Source organism: Perca fluviatilis, chromosome 8 (assembly GCF_010015445.1).
Source record: "Perca fluviatilis chromosome 8, GENO_Pfluv_1.0, whole genome shotgun sequence".
NCBI classification, from domain to species: domain Eukaryota; kingdom Metazoa; phylum Chordata; class Actinopteri; order Perciformes; family Percidae; genus Perca; species Perca fluviatilis.
Window position 1 is genome coordinate 41,575,902 of NC_053119.1, and position 14,986 is coordinate 41,590,887.

Sequence of the window (14,986 nt, forward strand, 5' to 3'; positions counted from 1 at the left end):
GACTGGCAATGTCACCGACCGTTTTAAAGACACTGAACTATTCCATGCTCAATACTAGGTGGGCGATATAATGAACTTGGATGTAACATAATTACTCCACACTGCAGCGACCAAGAACAGAATACAAAAAGCCTATAGTTTGTTTTTTTATACGTCTTGCATTGCAATATCCTAACTCTTAACGTGAAATGTTTCCAAGTATTTGAATGGCTCATTGATGGGTCCTGATCAGCGAAGGGTTGATTTTGTTGCACATTTCCATGGTTAAGAAAAACAAACACACAGACAAAGTGTGTGTGTGTGGTGTGTGGACCCCCTTGAAAACGAGATGGTTCATCTCAAGGGGTTATCCCCAATAAAGAATTTCAGAATGAAGATGGATACACACAATTATGATTGTCTTTAATTGTTCACTGTTGATCTTTCCCCTCTAATATAACCGAATAACCCGTTTGTACTGTTAACACCTGAGTCATTGGCACTAGTTTTGCTGTGAACAGGCGGCTGTGATGGGTTGTTGGCGGACCAGCAGGTGGCGCGGTGATGCAGTGACAGACAACCCGGAGGGACAGAGCCCAGGCCGGGTAGGTGTCAGTCATCAGAGAGAGCCGCTGGAGCTGCTGGAGGAGGAGGGAAGAGACCTTAGCCTCTGTGCTGTCTGCCTGCTGGAGCCTACTGATACTTCATCACTGGACTTCATACAGTCTACAAATGTAACCCCTCCCCTGCCCCTTGCCCCTGGCTGACAGATACATTACTGAATTGTGTAGTTGTATAGTTTGTAATGTATTTAAGTGTACAGTAACTTGTGTTGTAGGCCTACATTGTTAAGAATGTTGCAATGAACAGCATATGGCAATATGTGTAACAGAATACTTTTTGTACTGTATAACCTAGTATATGCGGGTGTTTGTATTTAAAAATAAGGGACAAATCTTATACATTTAATGTAATTGAAATGAAACTATTGGTGGATTTTAATACCTCTGCACAGCCCAAGTTGCACAATTTAGCCCGTGTAAAACCGGAAGTTTATAGATTTGCCTTCAGAATAAAACAATGAATTATCTGAAAAAGAACAATTACAATTGTACTCTTTTATCGTTGTTGGTAATTAATTGTCATGTTTATTGAGGATTACTTTTTGACATATATAGCCCCATTCCTGCTCTACATTTGTTGTTCTTTCTCCTTTCCCCTCTTTGTTTCCTGACAGCAGAACTAATTCCAACCTCTCTGTCTTTCCCCATGTTCCTGCCTTTCCCCTCTATTGTTTCCAGTGTGGATCGATAAGAGATAGATAAGATAAGATAGACTTTATTAATTCCACACTGGGGAAATTCCTGTGCTGCAGCAGCTCAAAAGAAAAGAAATGACACACATGAATGAATAACCATTCAGTGTAACCAGTAGCAAAAGAAAGCTGCCAAAATAAAGTTTGTTTGATGTTGTTTGTTTGGAATGATTTTCAAAGTATTTTCTTTCTGAAATCAGATCATTGTACCATGTATATGTCGTGTAAAAACTGGACATCATGCCATCATGTAGGCAAAAACAAATAATTTCTCCACTGAAGCTGTCTTTTCTCTAACAGACTCATGTAGCAAATGTAGCAACTGTCTTAGAAATAATAAATGGCTCATGAAAATAATAGGCCATCAAATTAATGAGAAAACGTATTATTAAAAGGAAATTGTAAGTTACTATCCCAGGTTCGTGAGAGGTGATGATTCTAAGGATAGGCCTGGCTCGTTTTAATTTAAAAAAAGAAGTTATGACGTACATGTGTGACTGCTAAATGTATCATTGCATTTATATTTGTATGTGAATAAATAATATTACAACAGTGTTTTGGTTGCAGCCATTCTGGCCATTCTGCACTGTTCAATCCCTGCAATGTTTTCTTTCGCACTACCACCATTGCACACAGTCTACCATAGCACCTTTAACTCTTTACATTTCTGTGAGTGATTTTTATAACTTTAAATTTCTGTGAGTGATTTTTATGTATGTGAGATATATGTGTGTATGTGTGTTTGTTTGTTGTGTTACGGTTGTCTAAGCTACTGAATGCCTAAAATTTCCCTTGGGATGAATAAAGTATCTATCTATCTATCTATCTATCTATCTATCTATCTATCTATCTATCTATCTATCTATCTATCTATCTATCTATCTATCTATCTATCTATCTATCTATTCTCTACATGTCTGTCATACTTTATTTTGAAAGTCCTTACGGGAATATGAAGTTGTATGTTGTGGCTCACTTGACAACGGCCCTCATCCCATTGACCATTGACAGGGAGAAGGTGAATACAGCGTCTGGGGGACTTCTCTCTGTCTCTCTCTCTGTCTGTCTCTCTGTCTGTCTGCTGGCAACCTGATCGACTTGCATCACCAACGCCCATAAAGTAGCAATATACAGGAAATAAACCTAGCTGCTAGAAGAAGAGCATCCGACCGGCTCAATTGTTCCAGTGCAGCGGTCGTGATTTTGGAGTGAAGCCTATTGTATAAGGTTATCAGTTATATTTCTCTGATGTATTACATCAACTGTATAAGTTAGCTGCTTTATTACTGTGTACCGTTAGCTAGCTCTCTCTAACCTGGACTGATACAACGTTGACTTCGACTGTTTCACTCCTGTCTGACGTTAAACGAAAAATGGCAACCCAAATCGATAAAGAGGCTTGCAGAGAAGCTTACAACCAAGTCAGAGACGATAACACGGACACCAATTGGTGAGTGTACTTATCCATACTCCGTTAAAGATTGTGACTAATGTATATTTCCTTGCACATTTGCAAATGTAAATGTTTCATGAATGGACCTTATCTGAATAACGAAGACGTACTAGCCATTATTCACTTCAAAAAACATACAGTACATTAATCTGTCCGTTTTTCGATCAAATTCACATAACGTTAGCGTGTTGCCGCCCACTGCGCCGTCTTTTCTGTTGCGAAGGGTGCTAAAATAAGAGGCGTACCTTTTATAAAACTTTAAATTTTATTTAAATAAGCACAGTTTGGCTAACTACATACATGCCGAATTGAAGACAGAATCATAAACTTATAGAAAATGTAATGCGCTGTATGTTATGCCAAATGAACGTCTGCATGTACCCAATGTAACTTTAAATTGCTCGATATTTTAAAGTAGTTCGACCCTCTGACTGAATACGCACTAGAACGGCACATCGGTGTTTGCCTGTAACTCAAACCCATTGGATACGTGAAACCCTGATTCCAATGCTTAAACGTATAACAAAATTGGCTAAAATACATGCAGGATTCAGTGTCCTGTCCTGGCTGATCCGATCTAGCTGATATTTATTCTGGCTATTTAGCGGTCACACACTGCACAGTTATCAGGCCCAGCAGGGCTGAAGTAATTTCCTTTGTCCTGTATTCAGAGAGGATAACGTTATGGCAGTGACACTTAGACATGGCTAACACACAGCTCCCACATTGCACGGGTGTTAAGCATTTTGTGTATTGCTTCAGTCTGCAAAATGGGCCTGATGTGCACATAATGCAATTGCTGTGAATCAACAGATGATGAGACTGGATAATACATGGAGTAATAATGCACGGTGTATTCTGCATCTTCCAGGACTGTGTTTAAATATGAGGGCTCTATGATCGTGCCTGCAGGACAAGGGGCTGACTATGAGGACTTCAAGAGGATGTGCACAGGTAAAGAGCAGATTTTATTTAAATATTCCACCCTAGTTTTTATCCAAGCCTGGCCAGTGTAATGCATGGGTGAAACGTATTCCCTACTGCTGACTAGTCTTGATGTGTGTGTGTGTGTGTGTGTGTGTGTGTGTGTGTGTGTGTGTGTGTGTGTGTGTGTGTGTGTGTGTGTGTGTGTGTGTGTGTGTGTGTGTGTGTGTGTGTGTGTGTGGGTGGTTATCTGGACGGGTTAAACAGCCTATATGCCCCACAACTTGACACTAATCTTTTAAGACTCTGTGCTCTGTCACCCATTGGATGCCACTGTATGCATTGCATAATCTGCCTGTTCTACAATATCCTGTGCATGGTTTTTACAAGGTGAAACATTTAAGGTCAACTTTTGAATAGCAGCACAACACTGTTTCCTGGATTGCTCTGGGAAGATGTAGAAGCCAACTTTAAACTTGATTATTTGTTCTCAAAACTATTTGGCATTCATGCAAGTTTAATTGTTCACCTGTCACCGCCTTTGGATTAAAAAAAATGCTCCAACCAAAGCATCTACATGCAGCTAAATAAAAGAAATACATGAACAAGAACAAGTTTTTCCTTGTGTGCGTGTGTGTGTGTATGTGTGTGTTTGTGTTTTTAATGAAGGATTAGGTCTGCTGTGTAGTCACTGCACAGCATCATGCATAGTAGTATCTCTGTCTACATGGAACCCATTTTTGTTCATCACAAAAAGAGAAAAAGGAGAAAAATAGCGAGTTGGGGCTTCCAGATAATGATTCCTAGTGAGCAAATACAGTAGAACTAATGGATGGCTTGCTGTAGAGAAAAACACAATCTCACACTGTGTAAGTTCCCCTCTTTCTGTGTCCTAAGAGTAAAGCATCTGCTCAGATGTTGGGTGTGGCTGTTTCTGATGTTTGCTCTTGTTGTCTTTAACTCTTGCTGCCTCGGGCCTGTACTTTTTTTTTCTTTTTCTTCCTGATATTTCAGAGCTCACATTCCTATGTTGAAATAACTCATTTATCACCATGCTTTACTGCAGTTCAGCTGGTGCGTTTGCCATTGGTTCCTGTTCAGAGATGACACACACACTATCAGACATGTTTCTATCTGTGGGCTTGTTTCCCTTATTTAGCAGTGAAGTTGTAACTCTGCAGAAAACCCTGCTCTGAGTGGAGGAGGAGCTGATGCAGACAGCTCATCTAGTGAGGCTTGAAGAGGAGGGCTCCCTTTGAACATTGAAGTTTAAGTAATCCAGCTGCAGGAAGTAGAAATAGATGTATTCTGGCGTGCACAACCTAGATCAATGCAAGAGCATACTGCATGCAGGGCATTGTTGTTATTTGATTTGCCACTTTTAAAACATGACTTCTGCTGAAACAATAACAATCAATAACTTATTTAGTCAGTGTCATAAATGATTCATTGTGGATTACCAAACTATCAGTTTATGAGAAATTCAGTCCCGAATGTCCCCTGATAAGAAGTTGTTTCTCAGGTTTTCTCAAGTCTTCAAAATAGATTTCTAGTGTTTTTTAGCCATGTTAGTAACATTGCTCAAGGGATAGCAATAAATATCGGATGGATTGCAATGATTGATGATGAATTTGGTACAAACATTGATTGTCCCCAGAGGATAAATCCTACTGACTTTTCCTCTAGTGCTGCCATAAGGTTATCATTTTTGAAAACCTTTTTAACTGGATTGCTGGCTAATGGGGTTCAGATATTCTAGATCCCCAGAGGGCGGATCCTAATGACTTAAAGGCAGAGTTGGTAGAATCTCCTCGGGGCTCTGACTTACCCCTCCCCCCCAACACACACCCACCCACACACCCACACACACCCACCCACACACCCACACACACACACACACACACACACACACACACACACACACACACACACACACACGCACACGCACACAATCTGTTGCCTGCTGCTTCAAAGTGATGCGAAAAGGACTATTTTTCACTCATCCAAACTACTGCATTACATACATCAGTCATTTCCCAGTTTGGGAAGTCCATTTATCTATTTATACAACTTCACAATTTACATAGTTTTCCATTTGATTTATTCCCAGGAGCAATTAACCCTTTGTTTTTATATTTTGTTTAAAATGTTATTACAACTCTCAAGACATCTCATCTCCGTACATGCTGCACAAAATGATTACAACCAATGTGGTGTAAAAGTTGTTTATTTTTCATATAAACAATAATAATTCTCATATAGTAATCAAAACTTTGTCCAGGGCTCCAGTGAGAAACCGACAATCAAATTACATCACACACTCGAAAGCCATTTTAATTCCAGAGTACTTTTGTGACTCTGCATTTTGTTGTGCTTTTATGTTGTGATATACTGTAGGTCTCAAATTGAATTCATAAAGGTCTTAAAAAGTCTTTAATTTGACTTGTCGAAACCTGCAGAAACCCTGTTTTTAGTCACTGCTTTTTCAGCTTCAGTATTCCTTTTTCTTTGCTGTTTTAGCTGGGGCGGGTATATTTGGTCATGGACCAAAATGTTGACCTGAGAGTGGTGCTAGTTATAAAAGATCTGGGGGTCACCAAAATGACTAGGATTCATCCTTTGGGGATCCACACTAAATGAAATGGTCAAGTGACTGGCCTCCTCATCCTCAGGCCCTGCTGTTAGACTCAGTTCACATGTTGGTAACACCACTCCTTGCCAAACTCACCTGACACTGTCCACAGGAGACAGCTCCAGTTTCCAGGCTGTCTCAGAGGGACTGAGTGTGGGCTCAGAGGAAGATACGGTGTCACCCGCCCAACCTTTGGTCTGCTAAAATGAAGTCAATGTATGCAGAGCAACAAGTCTATTTTGCTGTCTCATCATCATTGTAGTTTCAGTGCAGTTTTCTCTGCAGCAGGGGGGAGGCCGGCTGCAGAGAAAAACTGCACTGAAACTACATGCTGTGTCAGCATGGAAGACAAACCAGGAAGCCAGAGGGAGGAAGTGTGGGGGTGTGGGGGAGCTCCAGGTTGGGGCGAGGGTATGTGTTTGTACTAGTTCCTCTCTGGTATCTCAAACGGTGACAATGACAAAGGGAGGTGATTCACTTTGAGTGCCACGGAATTTACTTAGTTCAATCAGGCGACCTGTGTGTGTGTGTGTGTGTGTGTGTGTGTGTGTGTGTGTGTGTGTGTGTGTGTGTGTGTGTGTGTGTGTGTGTGTGTGTGTGTGTGTGTGTGTGTGTGTGTGTGTGTGTGTGTGTGTGTGTGTGTGTGTGTGTGTGTGTGTGTGTGTGTGTGTGTGTGTGTGTGTGTGTGTGTGTGTGTGTGTGTGTGTGTGTGTGTGTGTGTGTGTGTTGCTCCAGGCAATGTCCTTTGTGGCCCATGCTGATAAAACTCTTTATAGTGGCCGCTCCTGTAAATGTGCGTGTGATCTGATCTGAGAACAGTGCCGCAGAGGCTCTGCCAAGAAAGTCTTAATCAGCGGCTTCAACAGCTACATAAAGATAATGCAGGTTGTACTGTTAAAAAAAACTCCTAATGCAATTAAGCAAAATCAACTGACCTTTTGGCAGGAACTCGGCTTAAATGAGCCTGTTTCCACCATTTCAGAATGTATCATTCCAAATTTGAGTATCCTTATTTAACCCTCTGTCTTTTTTCACATATCTTCTTCAATTGTGCCCACTGTCGTTTAGCAATCGGAAAAAACTGTAAATTGACCTTTTTATGGTATTTGCATATATCTGATCCCCATGTGTTTCATATCAAAATGGTCAGAACAAACTCCGCTGTATAGTGACGCCCACATTTTTTCTAGAGCGACGTGTGAAGAGATAATTTGGCGCTAAAGCTGAATCGTTGACGTTGTCTTTTTGAAATTCCTCAAATCTCTTTTGAAAACAAACATTAACTTATGATGTGTTGTACGAGTTCTTTCGGTGCTTGAAATGAATTTAAGGTTTAAGGTTATATATGATTATAATAGTAAATAAATGTCTGAAATGACATTTTGTAATATGTCTTTTTGAGTAGGAGTTTAGTCAAACATTGTTTGGACGCCCCGGTGCGTCTTTCGTCCTCAGAGGGTTAAAATCATAAAGTGAATGATTCTCTTTCTGAGTGTTTAGTTTGTTCTGTTGGTTTAGAGACGACAACTTTGTAACAGAAAGCCTGAGTTACACTCTAGGGATGTGGGTATTTTACCAGACAGGGAGGGGCTAAAGAAAGAAGCCATTAGTTGCATAATTGGATGTATTAGATCCAGTGGTTGTGAGGAAGTCAGGATATCTTGCCTCTACTGCCTCAGTATGACTATTCTTTTTTTAATCTGTCTTCAGTACTTCAGCTCTATGAAGTACTAAGTGCAATATTTATTCACTAAAGTGCCTCTCTTTTAGTCAATAAAATGTCAGAAAATAGGCGACAAGAGGACATCTTTGTCCAACCAACACTCCTAACACCCAAACGTATGAAAGTGAAAATGACATAAAACTCTTCTCTCTTTGGAGAACCTTGAACCAATAAGTGTTTGATAAATAACTCAACCGATTAAGCGAATATCAGAATTAATTTGAAAAATAATGAATGAATTGCACACAAACACAAGCTGATCATGATGAATACTTCCACCCCTCCAGCATACTGGCTGATGATGTGTGGCGCTTTCACGTCTGACTTAGTGGGGATGGGATGCTCTCAACAACGGTTGGCCCGGGGCAAGTCAAACGCCACTTTGGGCAAGTAATCATAACGTTTGCCCCGTTTGGGCATCATCGTATCGTAAATGACGCTGTCGTTCTCTTGCCCCCGTCGGAGAACGCTTGTTGAGTGATTTGATTGTGCCGTGAACGTTTTTTTAGACATTATTTATACACTTTCAATGTTTGTGACTTTTGTCCAATATTTTTTGACGTTTTTGTTTATGTTTTTTTCCCGAAGGTTTATTATGTCGATGTTACCATATCGATATAAAAAGATATATTGCCCAGTGTCATGTGCTTTGATCAGTCCTTGACCTTTAAAGATCTTCAGGATGTCTTGAGATCATACAGTAAGGATGTTATTTCCAGGTGGAAACCTAATGAGTGTCAGGGAGAAGTTTGACTGCTCTGTTGAAGACTGCAGCTCATAGTCCGAGTATACAGAGTTTTTGTTAGTCACACAGAGGCAATAATATCTGAAAGACAATAATGAGTAATTGTTATTGTTACATAATGACACCGTACCGCCTGAAGACAGCAGACAACACAGCCTGGGTGTATTTCTTCGACACAGTATTGAGGGAAATAGGTGTGACATGGGCTAATCACACTTGGAGATCTGTGTATGTGAAATACACATTTCTATTTACTTCATGTATAAACTAAAGTTATGTATGAGTGGCCTATATTTTTCAACTCACTGTACAACACCTTCTTTAACAAATACAAATATAAATTTAAAAAAGTCCCACTTTTCAATTTTCTTAGTTGAATCGTGTGTGTGTGTGTGTGTTGTGTGTGTGTGTGTGTGTGTGTATTGCACAATAATATTTTAAGTGCAGACGGTGCATACCGGTCAGCCAAATGCTTGTCTAAACAGGTATGTCTTTATCAGATTTTTGAAAGAATCCAGAGAAAGAGCAGACCCTAACAGAGGAGACGATTCATTCATTCCATAGATCACCTCCGATCTTAAGCCGGGTGGGTGGAACAGACGGTACATTTAACAAGCTAAACATAGGACAGCAAGCTGACGAATATGGGTGAAGTAGCTCAGCCACATACAGTATGCAGGAGCCTGACCATGCAATGCTCTGTACGTAAGAGTAGGAATTTTAAAGTAAATCCTCTATGCCACAGATAGCCGGTGAAGAGCCTCTGTACCGGGGAAATGTGAGATCATCTGTGTGACCTAGTGAGTAGCCTTGCAGCAGCATTCTCGAAAGACTGAAGACGATCCAAAGCAGACATACTAAGTGAGGAGAAAAGTGCGCTAGTAGTAGTCAATGCAAGATGAGATGAAGGCATGTATAAGCATCTCAAGTTCGGCAGTTGAAACTACAGATCTCAGTTTTAGGTATGTTAATAAGACGTAATAAGCACAATAAGAACAAAACTAGAAATACTAATAGAAATAATGTGGTCTTAACTACTGGGGACATCATTTGAAATTGGTAAACATTTGAAGTTGGAAAAACCTAATACATTGCAAAATATGTCGCAGAATATTGCAATATTTTTTAAATTGCAACATTATGGTATTGTGACATAAGTATGGTGATGATATGGTACCATGAGGCCTCTGGTGATTCCCACCCCTAATAGGAGACATTACTGGAACATTATAATCCACCTTTTTAGTGACGTTCTGTCTACTACCGACCCCTCCAGTGTTCTCACTAGATTCAGTGACTTTTCAGACCCTCTTCGCAACTTTATTACTAAAAAGCGACTAGTGACACATTTAGTGACTTCATATATTTCTCAGAGTCATCACAGTCCACGGCTCTTCTGCCAACAACACGGGGTCTCTCTTTCCCACTTTGCACCATGCGCAAATTTGCGTTTCCTATGATGGCAAGGGAATGTCCCGCCCTACTCTGCCTTACTCTGTCTCTGATTGGCTTACCCTGGTATTCTTACCCTAACCAATCTCACTCCTTCTGCCTCAACCTAACCAATCCAACCAACAAAGGCAACGAGTACTAGCCAATCAGAGGCAGAGTAGGGCGGGACATTCCTTCGCCATCCTAGGAAAAGCTTTATGCAAATGATACGTTATGATGTTACCAATATGTAAATGAGCATATGACATCATTGAGCAACTTTCAGCGACTTTTGGAGCTACTTTCATTGGAAAAGAGTTGGCGACACTGGACCCCTCGTTCCATGTTCCATATGTCTGTGAGCTGTTCACGCTAAAGAGGGATGTTTCCTGCTCACATTGTTTCATTTGAAGAGGATTTAGGGGCCTGAAGAGGTACAAGTCAGAAAGAGAAGCAGCAGAGGCGTTTTTTTCTTCTTTTTCGCCTTGTTGCATGTATTCACCCATTATTCACAGACAGTCAGTTCTGCAGTGGACCACCGTGGGAGTGACAGGCGTGGTCACTCTGGGAGGGTTGACACAACTGCAAGGCTCACAAAAGATTTTGCTCATTTAGTCTGTTGACCTGAATTTTTCCTCATTGTGCACACACACACACACACACACACACACACACACACACACACACACACACACACACACACACACACACACACACACACACACACAGTTTAGAGGTGTTGTGACTCTGCCAGTGCAGTGGAACTACAAAAAGCAGCACCTTGTATTCATCTGCACTGCAACACTGAAACTCTCTTAGTCTGTATCACACACACATATACACACAGTGCAGTTTTGCAACGCTTGATGCTACCCCAGACTTACACATCCTAACACAAAGTGACACTATGGAATCACAATGTGTAGCCTTTTTCTATCAGCAGATAGAAAAACAGAGCATGACCTTACATCACATGACAGGAGGTCAATTAGCACCTGTCTGGCGTAACAACAGACTGCTGTTTGTGTGTGTCAGGCACTGATTGGACAGGAGAATTTGCGTCGTCTTTTAGTGTGGGATGCAGTGTGTAAAACAGTGTGTTAAAACATCAACTGCAAGCCCTTTCATTCTGTGTAGTCAGTGTTACATCGTATCTTCCTTCTGTTTCCTCAGATGACGCCCGTCTGTTCGCCTTCGTCCGGATCACAATGGGAGACACCATGAGCAAACGAGCCAAGTTCACTCTCATCACCTGGATCGGTGAGAACATCAGCGGGCTGCAGCGCGCCAAGATCAGCACCGACAAGGCGCTGGTCAAAGAGATCGTGCAGGTCAGAGACTGGTTGGTGTCGCATGTGAAGAAAGTAGCAATTAAAGTAATGGTTGTTCTAATGAGAGTAAAAGAGAGTGAAGCTGTAATGGTCCCTTTGGGGAAACTGGCTGGTTACAGAGGCAATATGGCAACACAGCCATCTGAACTCAAGATAATATGAAGAGGAAACATGGAGATAGGGAATATAAGCAACAGAACATAGAGTTAAAATATGGATGGACGGGTCCTTAGACACAGGGCCTTCAGGCGGGGGAGGAGTTCATGTCCCGGGAAGAAGCTAAGGGGAAGATACAAGACTTTCACCCACGAAATGGGTGTTTGTGTCCCAGGAGTACTGGTGATTTTAACCCAAACCACAATCTTTGTTCTAATCTTAACTAGTCGCTTTGGTGCCTAAATTTAAATCTTGTCACCGCAGGACTGTCACCTTTTGTCGGATAAACTCAACTGCAACAGCCGCTGAAATACCGTAAGCTCACGGTGCCCTGTACCTGGCTCACAGTACGCTAAACTTAACGGTCATGTGACCGGTCGTCATGTGGCACGCCGGCGGTCGCTGTAATTGCGTAGGAGATCATACAAATGGTTGTGAATATGTTTTCGTACAATATCATACAAACCTCTGTGCCACTCTCAGCTGTGACTGGACTTTGAGTAGGGTCGGGTCAGGGCTTTTTTGAGACCAACCGAAATGTGTCTTCAGCAGAGTGCAGCAAGTATTAAAAGCTGAATCGATTTCCCCGTCAGATTCCTGTAAGGCGTGACTACTAATTCACTGAGAAGTTTGTCATTCTTCCTTAAAGGAAACAGGATTTTCCAGGAAATCGTGTTTGTATTCCTCAAAGCTACGGAAAGCATTCTTTTGCTATCTGTGGAAAAACTGATTGAAAAATGTAAAACATTACCCAGCCGTGATTAGCTTGGCTTCTTCCCATTCTGCAACAAATGAAAAGTAACTTTTGGTTTTCTGAACTGTTTTGTCTCTGCAGAACTTTGCCAAGGAGTTTATGTTTAGTGACCCGAGGGAACTGGAAGCAGACAACATCCGCACAGAGCTGAAGAAGGCTGGTGGAGCCAACTATGACGCTCAGACCGAGTAGAGAAGTGCCATGGTTCACTGGAAGGGTTGGGGCGGGGGGGGGGGTCAGATGTGGTCAGGGTGGGGTGTGGTGGAATAAAGGGGGGCGGGGGGATGGGGCAGGGCTGCTACCTCTTGGGGAGAGGGCGAGGCAGGAAGGAGAGGGCGCTTGACGAAATGCACTCACAATCAGTGTATCATTTTTACACTTGGGTTTTTGTACCAATTAAACACATGAGATGCAATGTATTAATGAATGAGCATTAGAGGTGTTGGTGGGTATATTCTTTTTTCTTCTTCTCCCATATTTTGAGTTTTTAAACTACCCTAACCTAATCGGCTACTGGCTGCAGCCTTATATTGAACAGACAGATATGACCTTACTAGCAAACAGCAAATAAGCACATTTCCCAAAATGTCAAACTATTCCTTTAAGGGCTGGCTCTAGTCCAAAGATGGACGCCGACAGGGAACTTGATGCGGATCTGTTACTACATTGGGTTACTGTCTCAAACCAACACTCTGAAGGAACACAGAATATACAAGCTCGCCACCATGCACACATAAAAAAAGCAAGTATATCAGCGCTCTAAAAGATCACAACCTCGCCTCTCCTAGCCTCTGCCCTCTCCCCAGTCAGCTCATAGTTGGTTATCTACTGAACTGTGCATCGACATCTCATCCTCGTCTCAGCTGGGCTGCAGTTGAGCAATAGGAAGTTTCATCAAGGCTTCAGCACTGTTTGCTAGAAATACGTTCATGTAATGAGCATAGGGGGGAATAAACTGAAGGGTTTCACTTCAAATTGGCATATGGTGTGAATGGATCATGTTGTAAGAGGGAGTTCATTGACGGGGATAGACATTTTAAAAAGGAAACTCTTTTCTTGCAGGCATGCGTTTGACAACTCTTAGTCATGATACACTGTACCTCCAGGAGGAAAAGATCTCCGTTTTCTAACTCTATCCTTGGTGATGGTTGCCGGCTTGCTTTGAGTAATCTTGAGTCATACTGCTAAGCACACATTTAGCTACCTCTTCATCTCTAGCCGGACAGCTGTGTTTGGATTACAGCCTCAAAGTCAACCATTAGGTCTTGTTCTGAGGCAGACTGTAATTCATCCGCCTGTCTTCATACTTGTGCTGTGAATCCTTTTTTATCACTAGTCCAAATGTGTCATTTTGTACTTTTTACTTTCTCCTTTTCCAGCTTTTGTTGGACATGATCAATGTTAGCAGTTTCCAGAGCTGGGGGCAGAATTTGTAGAAGAGAACATGGCAAAGAATAAGACTCTCGGTCTTACAGGAGGGTTTCTAACTGTATATATTATGTTGTAGAAATACAGAGAAACTAATATATTGACCCCTCAGCAGCCTTTTGTAGTCAAGCATTGAATGTTTTGCAAAATCTCAAAGGATTCAGAGAATTGAGATCTTTTCCTCTGGTGTTTCATCTCACGATCTACCACTTTAAGGTATTCATGCCTACTGTAACCTACTGTGTTTGACTGCCTTAGCCTCCCAGGGAGAGAGGGGCATCATGGGAGCTTGTGAACACTACACTGTGATTGGCTATCGTCCTTACTTGGGGGTTGACTTTGATCTGCACATGGCTCATCACCACGTGGGCCTGGGCTTATCATCCTGACCCAGGAGGAGCCCTTTCTCGGTTGTAGCATCTCTGTTTATTTGGTTTCAAACCCTCTCTTCCCCCCCCCCCCACCCTGCAAAAAAAATGGATGTTTTACTTGTACCTTTTTGTTTTTGAGATGATTTTTATTTTTAAGAGCATTGTTATCTTGGTCATTGGCAGGAGAGATTTTCAAAAAATGATGCAAAAAAAAGAAAAAGAAAGACAAAACTGAGTGGGCACAAGATCAGTCATTTCCAAATAAAAATTGATGTTTTTTTTCAAAACTTGCTTCTCAAAGTGTCTTTTGTGTGTGACATATCTGGTTTGTCTGTTTTAAATTGTGCATCAGAAGTCTAACAATGTTGTGGGACTGGAATACTATTGCAAATCTTTCATAAAATATTTATTGGATTCTTCACTGTACCAAGAAGTGGCCAATACACAGCTCTGAAATACCATATTTAATTTGTAAGATCTCTTTTTGTTACCAATGTAAGATGAGGTAATGGGAGCATTTTGGCACTTGTGGATTCAAGGTCCACATAGCAACTGTCTCTGGGAGCTTAGGGGACTCCCAGGGGTTTCCATGGTCACCGCTGTAATCATCATGCTTAGCCAGTCAGTGGTTGGGGGGGGGCAAAATGTTTTATAGTGTTCTAGTCATAGTGTCTAAGTACATTAGGTCCTCCTCACTATCTGCGTCCGATCTCAACTTACATTTAGTTAGACCTCAATAAATGA

The 14,986-nt window shown here is 41.5% G+C and overlaps 1 protein-coding gene across 1 annotated transcript; it reads left to right on the forward strand.

Annotated features, from left to right (window-relative positions):
- The first annotated feature begins 2,276 nt into the window (after positions 1–2,276).
- cotl1 (coactosin-like F-actin binding protein 1) lies at positions 2,277–12,677 on the forward strand. Its single transcript, XM_039809410.1, has 4 exons — positions 2,277–2,744; positions 3,619–3,701; positions 11,376–11,533; positions 12,525–12,677. Exons 1-4 carry the CDS (start codon positions 2,668–2,670, stop codon positions 12,633–12,635), a joined length of 429 nt encoding a protein of 142 aa, XP_039665344.1. The 5' UTR covers positions 2,277–2,667; the 3' UTR covers positions 12,636–12,677.
- The last annotated feature ends 2,309 nt before the right edge of the window (positions 12,678–14,986 follow it).

What these genes read in the sequence shown, in the direction of transcription:
- cotl1 (XM_039809410.1), top strand. Translation starts at nt 2,668, where the DNA reads ATGGCAACCCAAATCGATAAAGAGGCTTGCAGAGAAGCTTACAACCAA. An exon ending in CTTCAAGAGGATGTGCACAG is followed by an intron (nt 3,702 to 11,375) that starts GTAAAGAGCAGA and finishes CTGTTTCCTCAG; the next exon opens with ATGACGCCCGTCTGTTCGCC. An exon ending in TGGTCAAAGAGATCGTGCAG is followed by an intron (nt 11,534 to 12,524) that starts GTCAGAGACTGG and finishes TTGTCTCTGCAG; the next exon opens with AACTTTGCCAAGGAGTTTAT.